The 20,838-nt window shown below is 35.9% G+C and overlaps 1 protein-coding gene across 1 annotated transcript; it reads left to right on the top strand.

Moving 5' to 3' along the window:
- Positions 1-614: 614 nt before the first annotated feature.
- On the top strand, positions 615-18,547 carry LOC148868918 (26S proteasome non-ATPase regulatory subunit 7 homolog A). Its single transcript, XM_088967488.1, has 10 exons — positions 615-1,073; positions 12,653-12,745; positions 12,848-12,929; positions 15,653-15,749; positions 16,030-16,105; positions 16,257-16,315; positions 16,463-16,585; positions 17,766-17,823; positions 17,947-18,032; positions 18,195-18,547. Exons 1-10 carry the CDS (start codon positions 887-889, stop codon positions 18,264-18,266), a joined length of 933 nt encoding a protein of 310 aa, XP_088823614.1. The 5' UTR covers positions 615-886; the 3' UTR covers positions 18,267-18,547.
- The last annotated feature ends 2,291 nt before the right edge of the window (positions 18,548-20,838 follow it).

Genomic DNA, 20,838 nt, shown 5'->3' with positions numbered 1-20,838 from the left:
CAATAATTAATTAATAAACATTGTAATTAATTAATAAATACTCTTAATTAAAATACTGGTAATTAAAATTAATTAACATGATTTATTAAAATACTGCATTTATTAAAAATATGGTATAAAAAATTAATAATTCATTAATTAACAGTATTTTTATTTAATAAATAACATATCTTTATTTAATAAATACTGATAATTATATTAAAATACAATTAATTAATTAAAACACTACAAATTTACTGTTAATAAATACAGTAATTAACTAATAAATAGTATTAAAATTTTAAAAAGCCATTAATAAATAGTGTTAAATAAATACTGCTAATTAATAAATACTGGTAATACTGGAAACTGTATTATTTTTAATAAATACTGTATTTTTGTTTAATGGAAATTGAATTTTTATTTAATAAATACCACATTATTATTTAATAAATTCTGTATTTTTATTTAATGAATACCAAATTTTTATTTAATAAAAACTTAATTTATATTTAATAAATACCATATTTTTTATCAATTAAATAATAATAAATAAAATTATTCAATTTTTCAGATTTTCTCGTGCATCGCGTGGTCTCCGCTAATAAAATATAAAATAAGGGTAACTCGGGCCCAAATAGAGAAGCAGAAAACCAGGCCCTAGTACGTTTGGTACTACCAAGTAGCTGGGCGAAGGGGCTGGACCCGTGGACCGCGCTTGGTTTTGGTTGGTCTTGTTCGGTTGTTCCTTGCTTGTATTGGGGTTTTTCTTACTTTATTTTTCTTCTTCTTAATTCGATAATAATAATAATTTCTAGTTCCGAGTTTTTTAGTTCAGAAAACTCCCGATTCGTAAGGTGTCGAGGGTTTCCTGGAGATCGAAGCGAAGGCAAAGAAGGAAGTGGTAATGGATGTTATCAAGACACAGCAGATCTCGTCGAGGCCGATAGAGAAGGTCATAGTTCATCCTCTCGTTCTTCTCAGCATCGTCGACAATTACAACAGAGTCGCCAGGGATACTCGGAAACGTGTTATTGGGGTTCTTCTTGGGAGCTCCTTCAAGGGCACTGTTGATGTCACCAACAGTTATGCAGGTATCCTTCTGTAATCTCGACTAAGATGATCGCCCAAGGAGTTTCCCTTTTTTTCTTGTTTTCATTAGATCTAAATTCCTTGATTTCTTTTCTTTTTACACATTCGGGCATATGCCCCTTGGTATGATAAAACAAATTTATAGGAGAAAAGGAGATACAAAAACTCTCAATTCATACACTAAACGGTGTGGTCAGCTATCCGGGTAGAATTTTGTGTTTAGTAAGGCAAATCATTAGGGTTTAGGGTTTTGGCATCGTTGAATAGCAGTACCTTCGTTCTCATATGAGGAGTTTGGGGTTGGGTCTTAAGGCTACTTGTTGAACAATAATAGGGTCTAATTGTTTTTACATAGGTAAGCAATAAGTTTGTTATAGAGGAATCCTGAGTTCGTTTTTGATTCCTTACTGATGTGATTGAGGTCTTAAACCTCGTGGTTAGAGTCCTGAACGTTATTTTTAGGGCCATTAGAATTGCAGCGCGAATGGGTTTGGTTGCGCAAAAGTGAATTACTTAACCTAGAGAATGCCGCTTTCTTTATTAGTTTTTAGGATCAAGTGGTAAGCATGTTATGCCCTTTTAAGATTCACTCATGAACCAGCTTTGAATATTTAGTTCTTGAATTAGCTGGAGCTTCAAAATGATTTTATCAATCATTAATTGTGTCTGAAAAAATTATAGTTTCAAAACTATAAGCAATTTTGCAGACTCGTTAGAAGATATTGCCTTTTAGAAATTAGCACCAGAGACAAAGTAGTGAATTTCTTTGGAATTTGTGTTTGGAAAGGAATCTCTTGAACAAAGTAGGTAATCAACAAAAAGTTTGTTCAATATATAAATATGTATCATGCTAATGTTGTTAGCAGAAGGTTATTTTAATCTGATGTACGGACCTATGGTGGCAGAGATTAGAACTGGAGTATTGTTTTGTCTGGGGTTGTAGAAGTGTCTCTATTAGATCCAGATTTAAGGATTTGGCAGAGTTGCTAAGGTGCACGATAATTATAATATGAATTCAAGGTTCACTGTGCATTGAGGAAGCTGGGTAAGCATTTATGGTATATGGTTGCTTCAAGGGTTTTGGAACTCTGATAATGCTTCTTATTGTAATGAGATTATGAGAAGGATAGGTATATGGAACATCCATGTGGAACTTCAGTCAAAACAAACAATAAAAACTGTTAGTTAATACTCAAAGTCCAATAGAAGCACTAATACAAACAATGGAAACTTTTACAACCATAAATCATGCACTGATATTTTTATGTAGTGAATCTGAACACCTGGAGGAAGAGGTGACTTGTAGTAGTAGGAAATGGGTAAATGGAAAAAGAACTGATATCATGAGGTCAGTCCTTTATGGTAGGTGATCCTCATAGACATCATTATCTTGCCCTTATGGCTAAGACTGCTAGCTTACACTACATTATGTTACCTAGATACAACAAAGACATTGATGAACAGTCAAAACTGTTTCTCCCATAAAGCATATTCTGACATTTTCATGTAGTGGATCTGGACACATGGAGGAAAAAAGGTGACTTGTATTAATAGGTAATGGGACAACAGAAAAAGAAATGATATTATGAGGTCAGTCCTCCATGGTAGGTGATCCTTATTATGTTATTCTCTTGCCCATTTGGCTAAGGCTATGCCACATGGTGTTATATGATACCTAGATACAACAGGGACATGGATGGGCATAGTGTTGGATACAGAATTTACACTAGAAATTGAAGTATCCCCCACTATATAGCGCCTTTTAGGTATCTCAGTATGATACATGGTGTTCTCTTAATGCTTAAGACTTCATGAACGCATTGTGAACCATTAAACATTGTCATACTTAAACAATTAATGCATACTACTGGCATTCTAGAAAATAGTTGTTGGATAGAAAATTTTGTTTTATTTTATTTTTATGTAGGTAAGTGGTGGGATAGATAAGGCAATAAAAGAATGATCTTCCTTTTGAAAATAAAGAAATTTTCATTAGATAAAAGGGTCAATGCAAGAAACAGCTGACAAGAAATCACCAAGGAAAAGATAGAAAGCAAGTTACTCCAACCACTCCCAATAAGAACCAACACTCCCTAAAGAGTCCAATTTCAGATGCAAACTTTATGAAACAACATAAAGTGAGAGCACTCCAATCTGCAATCCGCAATCAACAACATATCAACCATTGTCAACTTCAACAAGTAACACCCTGAATCATCATCTCATGCTAATAAATCACCTTCAGAAAATTTGAAAAGGATAATTGAACCAATCATAAACTTGTCTTCTTGACCTTCTTAACTTACCATAATCATCCTTCCCATTTTGATTATTGCTACAAACCCATTAAATTTCTCCACCCCTCTAACAACAAACCTTCCACCTCATAAATTCCTAAAACTTCATCTCCTTGTTACACCTAAAATATCTAGATCACTAACACCTATATTCTTGTTTTATTATTCCATTGTCTCATTGTCTTTAGGATACCAAATCTTGTCTCTTCCTTTTTTTGATAAATAATCTTGCCCCTTTCTTCCAATTCCATAAACACTTCCCTAGCAAACTCCTCAGTCTTCATCATCTGAAATGATTCAAGGTGCCAAGGTGAGGCTAGGCAGGGGGTTAAGTTTTTCCTTGCTTATTGGTTCAGGGTTTGAAGTCTCTGAGGGTTCAAATAACCAACATGTGTGTTGATTGAACCCTAACAAATAAGAAAATTATAAAAATCAACTAGTATATAAACTAATAAAATGAATAGATTAGTTTAGTAATATGTATTTTATTATTATAATCTAATTTATATCCAATTATCTCATCTTCTGAATTTGGATGGCTTCACTGAAATATCAACAAGAACTATCTCAGATTCTTTTGAATACTCCATGGATACATGATTATATTTGTTATTCTGAATAGGACCTTTAACAAAAGAGTTGTGAATGCTAGTTGATCCTTGTCAAGCCCACAATGATTGGCACTCCTTACTGGAAGGCATATCCTTTTCAATATTCTCCACATCTAAAGGAATACTAGCAACACTACTAGTCAACGGTACATCAGAAACCACTTATTCATCCTGCCCAGATGAAGGACCAAAAGCATGAAGGTTGTCCTTGCCAGCATTGAAATCTGTACATTGATAGGTCCTAAGACAATACTCTGATTCTCCTCCTTTTCCACCCAACTCCACCTCTAGCCTTCCATTAGAAACACATTGTTTTGATCCAGACTCCAACTTAAAATCAATTTTTATATTTTTTCATTTAGGACATAAATTCTTTCTTGTAGCATTCCATTACCTACATTGCAAGTTAAAACATTCAAATGTTTTCTTGTATGAACCCTCATTAGTCTCACAATTTTGCTCTTCATGTCGATAAAACTATTACTTGAAGCATCCACATATTTCCTAATATTCTCATTTCCACAGGTACTAAAATGAAATATTAATCTATTTCCATTTCCATTTTCAAAACCAATGTTCAGAGAACCAGACTAGACATAGAACCAGAAAAGGGAGAAGTTCACTGGTCAGAGGTTCAACCACAGTCAAATCGGAGGTTGAACTGTGATGATGTGGCATACATACATACATACATATGATATGATAGCTTAGTTTGAGTCCTACTAGGATTATTGAGTTTAGAGTCTATAAATATGTATGGATGCTTTACACAAAGGGAAATGAAGTTTATTGATTTTTCTTCAGCTCATGCTAATTATGGTGAGCGATTCCTAATTTCCTATACCCTAGAGTGATTCTAGGCACCCTGTGAGTGATTCCGGGTATTTTCTCTCTTCTTTCTCTTCCTATTTTCTTTCTTATTCCTTCAAGAAGCCATTACAACCATCAACGCCCATAAATTTCTGATCAAAGAAGGCCATTCAACATTCTCAAAGGACTAGAATTGAGCTGGTCCTACATCAACGACTTAACCGGTTCGACTGGCCAGTCCAATCTAGTTTTCTAAACAATGTTCAAAACATAAACAAAAACTTGAGTATATCTTGACAGATTCCTCGGTTCATTAAAATAGTAAATAATATCAATGTAAGGTTTCCAGTTTACAGTGCATAGACATCATCAAAATAGTTTATTTTAATATGATAACATTCTCTTGAAAGACATTATTGTTTTTAGTTTATCATTGTAGATACTGTTTTCCTTATTTTCCTTTATGATGTGTTTTTAATTATTCATAATTTAATAAACTATGGTTGACATTCTAATATTTTAAACTCTTAAAAGGATAAACAATATAAAAAAAAAAGTGTTGAAGGCCATCGGGCATTGGTGGGGTAATAAGGGAAGAGAATGGAAATATGCTAGGCATGTTCTCAGGTCCTATTCAGCATGGTGATGTGGTGAGCTCAGAAATGAAGGCAGCAGTGTTGGTGTTGAAAAAGCCAAAGAAATGGGGATTGATAGGTTGGTTGTTGAAGGGGACTCAAAAACTGTGGTGAACTGGCTGAAGAAAGGTGAAGGGAATTATTTGGCAGTTAAGGAATGAGTTCAGGCACTTCAGACAGGCTTCTAAAGACATGGTGGTTCAAATACGATGGGTTAGAAGATTAGACAGCATGGCTGATGGTCTAGCTAAGCAAGGAGTTTAAAGACAATCTATGTTTTGGGCTATGTTCTAGTTAGTAGGATGTTTCTGTTGGATTATCCTTTGGGCTGCGTTGTAATTAAAGGGATTGTCTTTTGGGTTTGCTTGGGGCTGTGATGTATTTAGTGGGACAATGTGGACTGCTTGTCCGCCCACAACTTCTTGTTGTACTTGATTTTCCTAATTAATGAATATTTTCTGTGTTGCTGATAAAAAATAATAAAGTGTTGAAAATGAAGATTATTAACTGGAATGTTTGAAGACTAGGGAGTGCTAGAAAAATGGCAATTATCAGGGAGGTACCAAGACAAGAAAATCTTGATATAGTTGTTCTTTAAGAGTCCAAGTTGGTAGAATTTGATAGAAGGTGGGCTAGAAGTATTTGGAGGGATAGGTGTGTAAGTTGGGTGATGGCCCCATCTTGGGGCTCATCCGAGGGTTTAGTGACATTATGGAGAGATGAGGCAGTTTCTGTCTGGACTTGAAGGGTTAGTGGGTAAATTTACAATGTCCATAAATTTTCAGCAAATAGAAGATTGGTTTGAGTGGGTGTTAACAAATATTTATGGTTCTGATGGTTATAGAGAGAGAAATGGATTGTGGGAGGAGTTGGGAGACATCTATGGGAGGGACCTTGGTGCTTAGGAGGAGACTTTAATGTAATCAGATTCATAGAAACAAATAATTGTGGACAAGGTTTAGTAAATTTATAAATACTTTTGAACTTAAGGAAATGCCATTCATCAAAAAAAAAAAAACTTAAGGAAATGCCTCTCTCACATAGTAGTTTTACTTGGTCTAACCTCCAGGCCAACCTAATTTGTTCAAAACTGGATAGATTCTTATTTTTGGTGGTCTGGGAGGAACACTAGGGAGGTTTAGCTTCAAAAGCTTTGCCAAGGGTAATCCTAGAATCATTGGTCAATTTCCATTTTCAAGGAAGAACGAGGAAGGAGAGGCCCGGCACCATTTAGGTTTGACAAGATGTGGTTGTGTCACCCGGATTTCAGACTAAAGGTGAAGGAGTGGTGGGGAGATAGTAATCCAAGGGTGAAGTGAAAGGGAATGAAGTTTCATAAGAAGCTGTATGATCTAAATGCTAAAAATCAAAGAGTGGAATTTACAAAAGTTTAGGAGATTGGAGGAAATGAAGCAATCGATGATCAATCAAATTGAGGAGTTGGATGCCAAGGAAGCTAGGGGTAATTTTGAGAGAGACAAGGAAGCAAGATGGGAATTGAGGAAATAGTTGGAAGTTGGATGCCAAGGAAGCTAGGGGTAATTTTGAGAGAGACAAGGAAGCAAGATGGGAATTGAGGAAATAGTTGGAAGACATAATTTACAAAGAGGAAATTAGTTGGAGGCATAATGAAGACATAAATAAGTGAAGGAAGGTGATTGCAATACAAAGTTCTTTCATGCATTGGAAAATGGTAGAAGAAGAAATATCATATTTCAAGATTAGTGGTGGATGGTGTAACAATCACACAACAAAATGAGATAGTTGGGGCATTTAAAGAACATTTCAGATCCATTTTTAGAAGATCCCTATATGGTAGAGTGTGGTTGGATGGTTTGGAATGGCCAAGGTTATCAAGTAAGGTAAAAGATTGGTTGGAGAGGAAATTTGAGCTGGAAGAAATAAGAAAGACAATTTTTTTCTATGAATAGATGTAAAGCTCTTGGGCCAGATGCGTTCACAATGACCTTTTACCAAGATTGCTTGGACATGTTGAAAGAGGACATCCAAGAAGTATTCAATGAAACTTTAGGAGCATAATAAGTCTAGGTTTGAACTCAACTTTCATTGTTTTGGTTCCTAAGAAAATTGATGCTTCTCATCCTAGAGGTTTAAACCCATTAACTTGGTAAATAGCTTGTATAAATTTTTTTTTGATTAACAACACAGAAATGATTTCATTAGTAAAAAATAGGCATGAGTACAACCAAATGTCAAGTGGCCGAGTTGGTCTAAGGCACTAGTTTCAGGTACTAGTCCAAAAGGGTATGGGTTTGAATTCCATTCTTGACAAATATGTATGAACAGCTTGTATAAATTATTAGTTAAGGTTTTGTCTCTAAGGAGCAAAGTAGCTTGTATAAATTATTCACTAAATCAAGGGGCGTTTGTGAAGAATAGGCAAATCATATATCAAATCCTAATTGTGAGTGAAAGTGAAGATGAGATGAAAAGAGAAAGTAAAAAAGGTTTATTATTCAAGTTGGATTTGGAGAAAGCTTATGATATGGTGTGGTGGATTGGTCATTTCTATTGGAGGTGATGAGAAGTTTTGGTTTTGGGGAGAGATGGTAAGTGGATAATGGGGTGTATTCGGACTTGGCATTATTCTCTTTTGGTGAATGGAACTCTGGTGGGCTTTATTTCGGCTTTGAGGGGAATTGAACAAGGGAACCCTCTTTCTCCTTTCCTTTTCACTCTAGTAGCTGAGGTTCTTCAGAAAAATAATTACCAAGGTAGATTATGAGGTTAAGTGAGGGGATGGTAAGTCGGTCATGACAGGGTGCCAATCACACATTTGTAATTTGCTGATGACATGGGCTTGTTCTTTGAGGGTGGGGATAGAAGGTGGATAAGGAACTTGAAGTTAGCAATACAACTCTTTGAGCAAATGTTAAATCTGAAAATAAAATTTGATAAGAGTTGGTTAGTGGGAATTAATATGGAGGAAAGGGAAGTGGCAGAGTGTGCAGACATTTTAGGGTGTGTAGTGGATCATTGGACTCTAAAGTATTTGGCTTTAACTTTGGGGACAATTCAAAGAAGAGTAGTTTTTGAGTCCCTACCATAGAAAGATTTGCTAAAAGGCTTGCCTATTGGAAGAAAAATGACCTTTCCTTGGGAGGTAGGGTTACCTTGACTAAGTCCACCCTAGCTAACTTGCATGTGTATTATATATCTATCTTTAAGATGCTAGGGAGAGTGGGGAAGAAATTGGAAAAGATGATGTGGAATTTCTTATGGGAGCTAGGTGAGGGAAAGTGGGATTATAGAGTTAGATGGGATGTAGTAACTAAAAGCAAGAAATAGGGGGGGGGTCTAGGGTTAGGAAATTTGTAAAAGAGAAATGTGGCTTTGTTGGGCCAATTGATTTGGAGATTACCTCAGTATAGAGACAAATTATGAGCAAAGGTAATTGTGAGCATTCATGGGCTTACAGTGGATGGATGGGATGCTGGAGTACTACTGACTAGGGCCACAAGAGCTTTTCCTTGGAAGGCCATACATGACATTCTTCCTTCAGTGTGTCAGGTATGATTTGTGCTTTGGTAATTTGGTAAGGTTTTAGGAACATCCTTCCTTGTTTCCCCTCTCAAGATACAAAGATGAGCTTAATTGCACTTTTCTTGTTCCTTCTAGTTCAAATACTGGCTTCGATTAGGATTTGGGCTTAAGAAGGGGATTAAGGGATTCATAACTAAACGGTGTATTGGCTTCACTCCACATACTTGAAGGGGTCTTATTGGATCCTACCAAACTTGATAGTCGAATCTTGACTCATTCCCCCAATGGTACCTTCTCTTGTGCTTCCTTTTTGTAAGTTCTTAACTAAACACTTGGATAAGTTGGGGCAAGTTTTCCCTATTAAGGAGGTCTAGAGTAAAAACCTTCCCCTCCTAGAATTGGAGGTTTCTATTGGAAAGTTTTCCTAGAAAGAATAAATACCAATGTTTTAAAACACTGAGGCGTGATGCGAGGTGTTCCACTACCTAGAGGCGTGAGGTGTAGTTCAGAACGTAAGAGGTGTAAGCCTCTTGAACACAAGGAGGCATAAGCCTCCTTGAGAGGAGGGGGGATGAGGAGGAAGAAGAGGAAGAAAAATCTTATTTTTCTTTATTTTTAATAAAAATCTTTTATATTAAGAAAAAATGAAGATGCATAGCACTAGTTGAAAGGGGGGTCTTGTCGAAGTGGACTTTCTTTCCCCTTATCTTCCCTTCCCTTCCCTTCCCTTTTCTTTCTTTTTCCCTTTTTTTTTTCTTCTCTTTCTTTCTTTTTCTTCCCCTTCCCTTCCTTTTCCTTTTTTTTTCTTTTTTTTTTCTTTCTTTTTCTGTCTTTTTACATGAGGTGTGCATGAGGCATATGCCTCTAGCACGTCTCATGAAAAAAACGTATGAGGTGTATGCCTCAAAGGTGTCAAGGCATATGCCTCAGGGCGTTTTGGGAGGTGTGCATGAGGCATATGCCTCTAGCACGTCTCATGAAAAAAACGTATGAGGTGTATGCCTCAAAGGTGTCAAGGCATATGCCTCAGGGCGTTTTGGGAGGTGTGCCTCCAGGCGTATGCCTCCCACACACACACACACACCAAATTTGCAAAGTTTGTTTTCCTCTACATTCTTTAGTTGGCCAAAGAAGAGGGGATGATTGTTATGGTGTTTAAGGACCATTTGGAAGGAAAGGAACTCAAGGATATTCTTTGATAAGGAAAGACGTAGAGAGGCTATTATTGAGACTATCATTGCTAGGGTGGTTCAGTGGGTTAAATCCTTGGAGTTTGCTGATTTTATAGTCGGTGAGACTATCATTGCTGTGAGAAATTGGAGGGAAGTGGCTTGTTCAGAGCGACATACTTTAACAAGTCCCGTTTGGTCCCCACCACCCCATGGTTTCACTAAGGTTGTATTTGGGCTCTAATCGGAGGGAAGTCATTTTAAAACTATCATTTTTATCCTTTGGGCTCTAATGGCAAGAAAATATGCACTCCGGTACTTGCAGCTATCCTCGGGACAATTTGGTGAGAAAGAAATAGCAGAATTTTCAGCTCAAATGAAAAGTCTGTTGAGGAGCTCATCAATATTGCTGTGGACAGAATTGGGTTTTGGTTGTCAGTTTCTAATGTTGTTAACCAGAACTCCCCTGTGTTACCTTTGTTTTGTGCTAATCTTGTTCTGGTGTTAGCTGTTCTGTTTTTAGTTGTGCTTCTTGTGTTGAGCTCTTAAGTGTGGTGCTCCAGCAGGTGGCTTGTTGTATCATTATTGTTCTTATCAATAATTACCTTATCTTTCTCAAAAAAAAAAGCATAATATTTTATCACTTTAAATTTGTATAATTATTTAATGTGCTTCTATAACTTCAAAAAATATTAACAGATGTTTTATAAACCAATATTTACACTATTATAATTTTTTTACAACAAATCCGTTTAGAGGCGGCATCTCATGCCTTTAAATGAAAAAATTTTCAACAAACTTATACAAAATATTCATAATATTGACATGTTTCTTATTTTTAAATGGTTTATGTTTCCATTAGAATTGACATTTTGTCTTGCTTACAATAGCAGGCTTCACCGGACCTGATATTGTACAGGTTCAAATTCAAATGAACATTATTTCTTCCCTTCTGCATCTTCTTCAACATCTCCACTGATGTCGACAAAATCTTTCCTCAGTGAACATTGGTTGTGCCATATGGCTTTTTAACTTTGAACACTTTATCAGCCGTTACATCTTTGCTTTGTCTGACATCCTCTGTTTTTTCTGTGAGTCACCGTCTTTGAATTACCATCCACCTCTCAGTTGTTCTTCTCTAATTGGCATGCTGTCATGGTGTTTGGGAGGATATCAAGTGACCACCCTTGCATAGTCATCTAACCTCATTATCAGTTGTTTCATCTTTACTTTGTTTGACATCTTCCTCCATTTTTTTCTGTGTAACACTCTCTCTGAATTACCATCCACCTCACAATTATTCTTCTCTAATTGGCAATTTTTTTTTATAATTGAAAATGATTTCATTAATCAAGAGTAATAAAACTTAAGGATCCCTTGGACAGGCATGAGATGCAGCGTCCCCTAAACATTACAAGTGATCAGAAATAAAGATTACAAGGCTGCCCAAAATAGATGATCCCTAGTAGATCCCTGTTTAGCAAGATAATCAGCAAAAGCATTTGCCTCCCTACCCATCCAATGATATCTATATGTTATGTGCCTTGTTAAACATTTAACTTTTTTGATGCAATCTCTATAATTCCAAACAACCGAGTCCGGATTTGACAGCCAGCCCACAATCACCTTAGAATCCCCATAACTCCAAGCAGGTGCCTTCTCTAATTGGCAAATTGACATGGTGCTTGGTGTGGATATCAAGTAATCACCCATAAATATATATTCGTCTAGCATGAATACATTATCAGGTTCACAACCTTAAACAATAGTTGTCAAGGCATTGCCTAGGCACCCTTGGTTGGGTGCCTTGACTTGTACTAAAAAGGCACCTGCCTTGGCAACAAAAATCATAAGGTGGGTGCCTTTTATAATAATATTATTATGGCGGCATCTTTCTAATGCTTTACTATTGAAATGATTCAAGGGTTTTGAGAAGAGTAAAAGAAACAAAAAAAGATGGATAAAAGAGGTTAACTGCAACTTCTTTTTGGGCATGCTGCATGTATTTAAAGGGTAAATTGCAGACAACCACCCTGTACTTAGGGGGTAATGACACTTAGCCTCCCTGAACTTGTTTTGCAACAAAACCCCCTTGAATGTCTGAATTCCAGCACCTCGCCCCTGTCGTTAGCATTCTGTTAGTTGACTTCACGGAATACCATTTTGCCCTTTTAACTTCATTTGTTTTCCTAAAATCAATTTTTTTTTTCTAAATTCCGAACTCTCACTTGTTTTTCTCAACTTCTTTCCACAAAGTTCATCTTGATAACACCTTGAGAACGATTTGTGCTTTAGAATATTATTTTCATCATTTTAATGTTTGTTGCTGGAATCTTGAAGTTTGGAATGGTGCAAACATTCTATGTGGGAGTGTCCAGGACCAGTTGTCAATTGCAAAAATGGATGGTTAAGATATAGTAGCTTGAACACCTTATTTGAATTTACCACTCTAGCATCTCCTTTTATGTCATCAAGCTTTTCTTCTTCATTACTCTTTTTAGCAATTACAATGATAATTGATATGGTTATTGAATATTTGGATCTCAAATTTGCAGTGCCCTTTGAAGAAGACGACAAGGATCCCAGCATCTGGTTTCTTGACCACAACTACCATGAATCAATGTTTTCCATGTTTAAGAGAATAAATGGTATTTTGTTATGAATGAAGTCTCTTTATCATAGACATGTATGGATGATGGATCATCTGCTAGCTGTTATCATTTGACAAACTTGACTGTTATGTGTTTCAGCCAAGGAGCATGTTGTCGGCTGGTATAGTACAGGTCCGAAATTGCGAGAAAATGACCTAGATATCCACGGATTGTTCCATGAGTAAGATCATAAATCTTTTACGTACATTCACAAAAAATGAGATTGTTTAAACTAGTTGTTAACTTGTTATTTGGTATAAACTTCTATTTTTTTAAGATTTTTTTTTTCTTTTCAATTTTTAACTTGACCTACTTATCTTTTTTTATTGAATGTGCAATATATCATGCTTATTTACATAGTTTGCCTGCATAACATTGGATTGGATCTGATTTAGCATAAGCATAAAAGCCTGCGTATATAACCATGTGGAGCTGTAGGAGCAACTGTTATAATCCATCATGCTAGTGTAAATTGGAACCATTATAACATATCTTTAGCCTTTACCTCTTGCTTGTATTTAAGGTTTCCTAGTGTCGGTGATATTTTGGGTTTCATTGATAGACTATAAATTTAGGTTCAAAATTTTAGAATACTATTGGAACCTATAAAAAATTTTAGAATATTATTGGAAACTTTCTGATATTTGATTAAGACCATCATAATTTTCTAAAAATCTGTTCCTAAAAGAACAAATAGGGATTGAGTGATTGAATGATTGGTTTACTATTTTGATATAATTCACAATGTCAGTATAATTCAAAAGAAAAAAAGAAATCACACAACTACAAAGAAGATTCTCAATTTAATAAAAAAATATAATAACGAAAATAACAAAAGTCAAATAGAAAGTAAATGACATATGTAATAGAGATAAGATAGATAAAAGACTAAAGTGGGGGACACATAGAGAAGGATATCTATTTAGGTCTTTTAATCTTCTCTATTTGATTCGTACAGTTGTTTGTTATGGTTTTTTCTAGACTTAAATGTGCAATTATACTTCTGATGATTTCTTGAAGGTTTAATAATTAATTCCATGATGTTAGAAAATTTCCTTCACTTTTTTGTTTTTCCGAATATCTTAGCAAAATATCCCTGAAAATTTCCTTTATATGCATGGTGAAATGCCCATCAATATTGAAATTGCAAACCCCATGGTTCTTATCTCTTTCTTTTGTTCTTACCTGATAACTGTCTTCTAGGCTCATTGTGCTCCCTCTAATTCTTTTCTTTCATCTTTGGTTATGTTTTGTTTATTTATTGTATCTGCATTGATGTAGGAATGGGGTGTTTTTAAAACACCCCATTAGAATTTTAGTTCATTTGGGTTGGATCATTCATACTGTGACATAATCATAGTAAACTGTTACATTGGAATTTTAGTTCCTTCTACATTAGACTAGAATATTGTTTTTTAAACCCTAAATTTAAAATGAAGAGGGTGGTGGTGGTGGTGACTACTCATGGAAATGTCAGCTTCTTGCCACCATTAATTTCCCCATCTTCCATAACAGAAGGTGGAACCGTGGAAGCTCCTTACCAAAATGTTACCTGTTACTACAGTTCATGGCATCATCCCATCTACCACCACATAGAAGGGGGTTGTGGGCTTTGTGGCAACTGATCATATAGCAGATCATCTTCTCTCTCTCTCTCTATGCAGAATCTGGAGGAACTCAAGCGAAAATACACAGAATCACAAATAAGAAAAAATGAAAAAGTACCCTAAAAAAGGCCATTTCTCTATTGCTTTTGTACAAGTCTTTTCTTCTTCCATCTCGTGTTTTCTTCTTTTTGTTTTTTTTCCTATTTGTATTTTCCCTTCTCATCTTTCAGGGATGGAAATTTGGAAACAGGAACATGTGAGTTATTTGATATTTGGTCTGGTGTTGGTACTCTAACAGTTGCTTTTTGAGTGTCCTTTTTCACCATTTTTTATTAGTTTTCTCTTGTGCTTGGCTTTCTCTTCTGAAACTAGGGTTTCACGTTTCACCTATTTCTCTTCATGAAGTGACAATCTTTGAGTGTTTGGGTCTAAGAAGCTATTTTTACCAGGGGTGTTGGGTTTCAATGACAGTTTTAGGAGGCAGAAGAGAGAACTTCTTGGATCGGGACCCCAAATTCTTTCATCATCTCGGGATGAACAAAATAAAACACCATTTTAAAAATTACCAGACCTCCTAGGTTTCTTATTCCCTTAAACCCCTCTTTGAAAGTGTGGATCTCAGTAGAGATTCCTTGTACTGATTGGATAGGGCAAGACTCCAGGGTGTGCAAAGTACAATAGAATGTCAACCCACCAAAGTTTTTCCCCGAAATTTCACCCTGGGTCCCAAAAGAGGATAGCTATAATAGCTTTCCAAGGGCACCTTAATTATGACTAGCTGGTCCTGAATCCATCCATTTTTTAGTTTATCTCCTTTGGGGATAAGTTTTGGTATTTCAAACCCCATAATTTTCTCATTTCAGGTGTTTTATGTTATGAGTAAACTTGAATAGGGTTATGGTCAGAACATCCAATGCAGAATCCAATTTTTGTATTGATGGCTGCCGACAGTTAGGTTCCAATTTCTATGCTGGTCATATTTGGTCTTTTGTTTTGGAGAGAAGCATGACTTACCTGTGTTTTTGTGGCTTATCGTTTAACTTTTTATATGATGTGATTCTAAACTTTGTGCATTAGACATTACTTATGCAGTTAATTTCTAATTAATTTTGAGATTTGAAACCGTGTTCCATGTCATGTGTTGGTCACCATGGGTCTCTTGGAGATTAGTACAGCTTGTGTGTTTATGATTTATCATTTAATGTGGTTATGCAAACAATGTAAATTTGTCTAAGTAGTCCTTTTGCTAATTTTTTTCTGTACTCATTTTTTTTTTAATTCAACTTTGATACTACAGCTATGTTTCGAATCCTGTATTGGTTATCATAGATGTGCAACCAAAAGAACTTGGCATACCCAGCAAGGCTTACTATGCTGTAGAAGAGGTTAAAGAGGTAAAAATTCCAGTTTTCTTTACGAGTAGTGTTTGATTTTCATTTGTGCAATTGGTGATTTTTGTTATCTTTAGCTTTAATATGGTCAAGTGTAGCCGTCCCAGCTGGTGCTTATTATCATTGGAGAGACCATAAAAACCATAATTTTATTTTCTTATGTTCAAAGCTATTCTTTTCATTCAAGTATTTTCTTAGTGTTCAAAGCTATTCTTTTCATTCAAGTATTTTCATGTATACCACTATGGTGGAAGCTTTGACTAATTTTTAGCTTTGTTTACAGAATGCCACACAGAAAAGCCAGAAGGTGTTTGTGCATGTGCCTTCAGAAATTGCTGCTCATGAAGTTGAGGAAATCGGTATGTCCATGCATTGTGGAGATAGCTGTCCCAAGGACATTTTGTTCACCATTTTAATTGAACTAGCATCTCTTCTGGCGTTCTTTCTTTCTTTCTTTTTTCATTTAAGTTTTGCATGTATGGTATTGAGTGCATGATCCATGTTCAACAGGTGTGGAGCACCTGCTCAGGGACGTGAAAGATACAACAATTAGCACCCTTGCAACAGAGGTATCCACGCTTACCCTATAAAGAAGAAAAAAACCAAGTAATTATACATACATACATACATATATATATATATATATATATATGCTTTCTACTGGACATTTGAGTTTCTTGTTCCTGAAAGATTTGCCACCATGTTGTTCTTTACAGGTCACTGCCAAACTTGCAGCATTGAAAGGTCTCGATGCAAGGTTGCGAGAGATACGGGGTTATCTTGATCTTGTTATCGATGGAAAGCTCCCTCTAAACCATGAGATTTTGTACCATCTACAGGTGAATTTTCTCTATTTCTCTATCTTGCAGCCTAGCATTTAATTACTTTTTTCTTTGATGTTGCATTTATTTTCATGAATCTGGGGTGGTGGAAAGCCAGTTTGCTATGTTTTTCCTGCAATGTTTGTGGCATGGGTGGGCATCATATAGAGGGCTACTAGACATTAGGCCCTTGAGTGTATTTCTTCGTTTCCTAGCTTCAGATCATTGATTAAAGAACGTTGTGGCATGGGTGTGCATCATATAGGACTGTTTAAACACATTCTTTTACCAATGATCTGAAGCTATGAAACAAAGATATACACTTGAGGGCCTCATGTCTAGTAGCCTTTAAATTTAGTAACCATTCTATATCTGCTTTTATTTTTCTTCACATGCATTCTGTTTTTGAGCAACCAACCTTTGGTGGTTTTAAATTCCTTTTTGAAATTGAATTTGCAACATTGAAAGTTGAAACATGGAATCTTTTACTTTGGATGTTAGCTTGCTAGGTTAACAAAATTGCTCAGTGTTTGTAGGAAAGATCTAGGTTTGACTTCCATCCTTGCAATTTCTTATAAATATTCTCTTAGCATGCTTCACTACTGGGAACAATGTAGAGGTACGGTGTGTGGATACTTCTTTTCCCTTTGCCTTAGTGATGAAACATTAATAGTGCCACAGATTTATACATAATTACATACATACATACAGATTCAGACATACATAATTTAAAGCAACTTGGGCTGAGGATAGAGAACAAATAGATTAAGGGGGCCATTACTTGGAGTAATGGTAAAATCTCAGGCTGGCAAGCATGAGAATGCAGGTTTGAGTCTGGGAGCGGCCACTTTGTGCAAAAAAATAAAAAAGCCAAAGAACCATATGGCTGGGACCAACATTGGGTAATGGCCCTTATTTAGGAGGAAGAACCACATGTTTTCCCCCTTTCAAATGCACATAGCCATCTGCTCAGAGTCCTGGAGGTGTAAATTGATGTCAGGTTCAGCTGATTGACAGTTTGGTAAGCTATACATGGTGGCAAGGTAAATCAAGGATGATGGATCTTTGAAGAAGTTTTGTTTTGCAGTTGTCATGTTGGAATTCTTGTAAAGAGGTCCTTTAGGGTGTTTTTTCATGTTTGGTTTTTTTAATCAGTTATGATGGTAGAATTCTTTATTAGAAAATTCGTCTCTTGTAGGATGTCTTCAACCTACTTCCAAATCTCAATGTGGCTGAGTTAATCAAGGCTTTTGCTGGTAAAGAAATTGAACAGCATTAAATTCTGCTTTATATATTTACGCACACACACACACACTATATATATATATATATATATATATATATATTGTTTTAATCTATCTCCATGTCTCCTGTTGCAGTGAAAACAAATGATATGATGTTGGTTATTTACCTTTCTTCTCTCATCCGGAGTGTAATTGCTCTTCATAACTTGATCAACAACAAGGTAATAAAGTATTCATGTAATTTAATTAGTTCGTTTGTGCTCTGTTGAATGAACAATCCCGTATTTATCTGTCGACCTTGTAATTTGGCTGAATGTAAGACAGCATGCAGTAGCATAATTCTGGTAGTTATGTATGACCTCAAATTTGGAATTTGATTTCAGATGCTCAACAAAGAACATGAGAAGGCCGAAGATGCAAAGCCAGCAGCTATTCCAGCTGCGGCTGGAAGCTAAAAATGGGGTTTCTTATCAGCCTGGATGTTAATGCCATTAAGAGAGTTCGAGTTTTGGGGGGCCTAGTTCCAATTGTATGATTATTCATGGCGTACTGTCTTGAGAATTTTGTATTCTGTAATAGGAACAAGAGATAGTGTGGATCCTAACCTTGGAGATCCAGCACCCCAATTGATTTATTTGGATGGTTAAGAGAATTTTGCTAATCATTTTTGAATTTTATAATGCAGAAGGGACAACCTTAATGTGATCATTGTATAAGAGTAGTGATTTTGTAGAAATGTTTAGCTTGTGGTTTCATTCTTGCCCTCTCGTTTAGTATGCTCCTGTTTATAACTGTTTTTCTCATTCAACACTTCTCCCCCTCAACTCGTTTAAGTTTTAACAATAGAATGTCTTTTCATTTTTTTAATTAACCGAGCCAGCAATGCCATTGCTATAAAGCCCTCAGTCCAGGGGACGGAGGGTGGGAGAGAGATGCCAGCTTCTGCACAATCGGAGTTGGAAGGAGAATGCATGCCATTTGTCCTCAAAATCTGTGATGTTTTACTTTTGCTCGGTGTTCTGGTACCATTTGTTGTTTCTACCTGAAATGTTTTCTTTGGGTTGATCAAAGCAAATTGTTTTTTTTTTTTTTTTTTTACTTGAAACACTAATTTGACGTTTCAATTCAAGTGTAAACATCAATGATCCTCCCACATGCGTTTATCTAGTGAAAGTGATTCTCATATGTTATGTGACTATTTTCACCAGTTGATGGACCCAAAATGTTTTAGGTAGAAACAGCAGTGGTATCAGAAAAAAATCCAAGTTTTCCATGTTCACTTATAGCGTTGGCTAATTTTTACTTTAGAAATCGGTCTTCTAATTTCCGATTTTGACTCGTGAGAGTTGGCGACAATTCATGGATTTACTGATTATTTGGCATGATTCTCTTAGGTCCATGGTGATCGAATCCACACATTGGGTAGGAATCATTCACTGAACTGGGTTCTTGTGTTTATGACAACAGAAGCATTTGCGGTTTAAATATTTAATTGTGTGATTATTCCCCTCAAGGATTTAATGAGATTGTTGGAAAAGGTAGGCAACCGCTTCGGAGAGTAATAATTGGTAAGTCAAAGCATATGATGGCTTGGGCCTTGGGATGAAACTTTAATGGGGACGTGCTAAAGAAGATGGAAGTTCTGGAGATGCTCAGTGCATCAATGCATATCTGTCAGCTTTTCCAGTAAAATTAAATGGGGAACCTGGTAATCTTTTTCTGCTTAAAAAGGGTCTCGGAACCATTTGGAATACTGAAGTGTTATAACATTATTACTTTAAGTCAAAGAACATAATAATAGAGGATTTCTATTTTAGGCTTGGATCAACCGAAGTCATCTACTATTTGTGTGTGGATGTAATCGCAATATCGCATTTTATTTTTAAGGCTAGCCTGTAACTTTTGTGAAAAATTTAAAAGCAAAATCTGTAAGAGAACACATTTTTTATCAAAGTCGGGGGGGTTTTGTAATTTTGTTCGGCAAGAATGTGCACCTCCAATGTCATCGGAGAATCATTCAAAGAACGCTGAGAATGCATCACCTGTAACTTGAGGACAAATGTTTTTTGGGGAAACCTTGTGGATCGACGAACAATTGGACAGGGTTCAGAATCTAATTGCATTTTTTGAAAGAAAAACCATTGTCTCAAACAGGGTGAACGACTTCTAATTTTGTTATTTTGTATGCGGCTCAAACCATTCCAAATTACGTAATGGAGGTATTTTTGTTTCCAAAGAAATTATTAAGAAAATTAGTATGTAATGTTGAGGAATTTTTAATGGCAGTGTTCAGAGATCAGAGGGGAGGATTTTACAGGTTAAATGGGAAGAAAAAATAAATAAATGGATTGTTGAGCAAAAGTGGAAGATGGATTGGACTTCTTTTAAAAAGTTGAAAATTTAGGATGCCACTTAACTATCAAAACAACACAAGTGCCGTTTTGGGAGGGCTTTCACTTAGCGGCTTCTAGCGTTACATGAGCTCAAAAACTCGTAATGCCATGAAGCCGTTTTTCATAAAAAAAAAAAAAAAAAAAATCCAGAAAATCGGAAATGGGCTTACATGGAGCCCAGGTACCTTCTCCCAAATGGCTCATGGGCTCTAGAGCTCAGTAATATCTGAACAATAGTCCTTCTAAGCTAGGTAAATACAAAAACGAAGTCAATCTTAATGGTCGAGACAAATTAACAAGGAGATTGCTTAACCAATTGAAATCGACCTCCCGGATGGAAATTAAAGTGGAATGAACCTCAATCTTCAGATTGTCACGCAAATCAGCGGGAAAAATTTACGCGGGAAAGAAATTAATACAAATTCTTTATAGGTTTCAACTGTTCATGTGGAATTAAAGCTTACTCAGATTGCGCGATGCCACCTAAAGACAGAGGCAATAAAGATGAGAGGGAGGGATCATGCGTGCTGTTTAACCACTCAAATGAATCCTATCTTCATTTATTTTATCTATACCCTTTTTCTCAGGCAATTTGGTTGCAAGCTCAAAGCTTAAATAGCGATAAATTGAGAGA

This window comes from Nelumbo lutea, chromosome 2, assembly GCF_056320005.1.
Source record: "Nelumbo lutea isolate HS-2025 chromosome 2, American lotus-T2T, whole genome shotgun sequence".
In the NCBI taxonomy this organism is placed as follows: domain Eukaryota; kingdom Viridiplantae; phylum Streptophyta; class Magnoliopsida; order Proteales; family Nelumbonaceae; genus Nelumbo; species Nelumbo lutea.
This window is presented reverse-complemented; position numbering and strand designations above follow the sequence as displayed.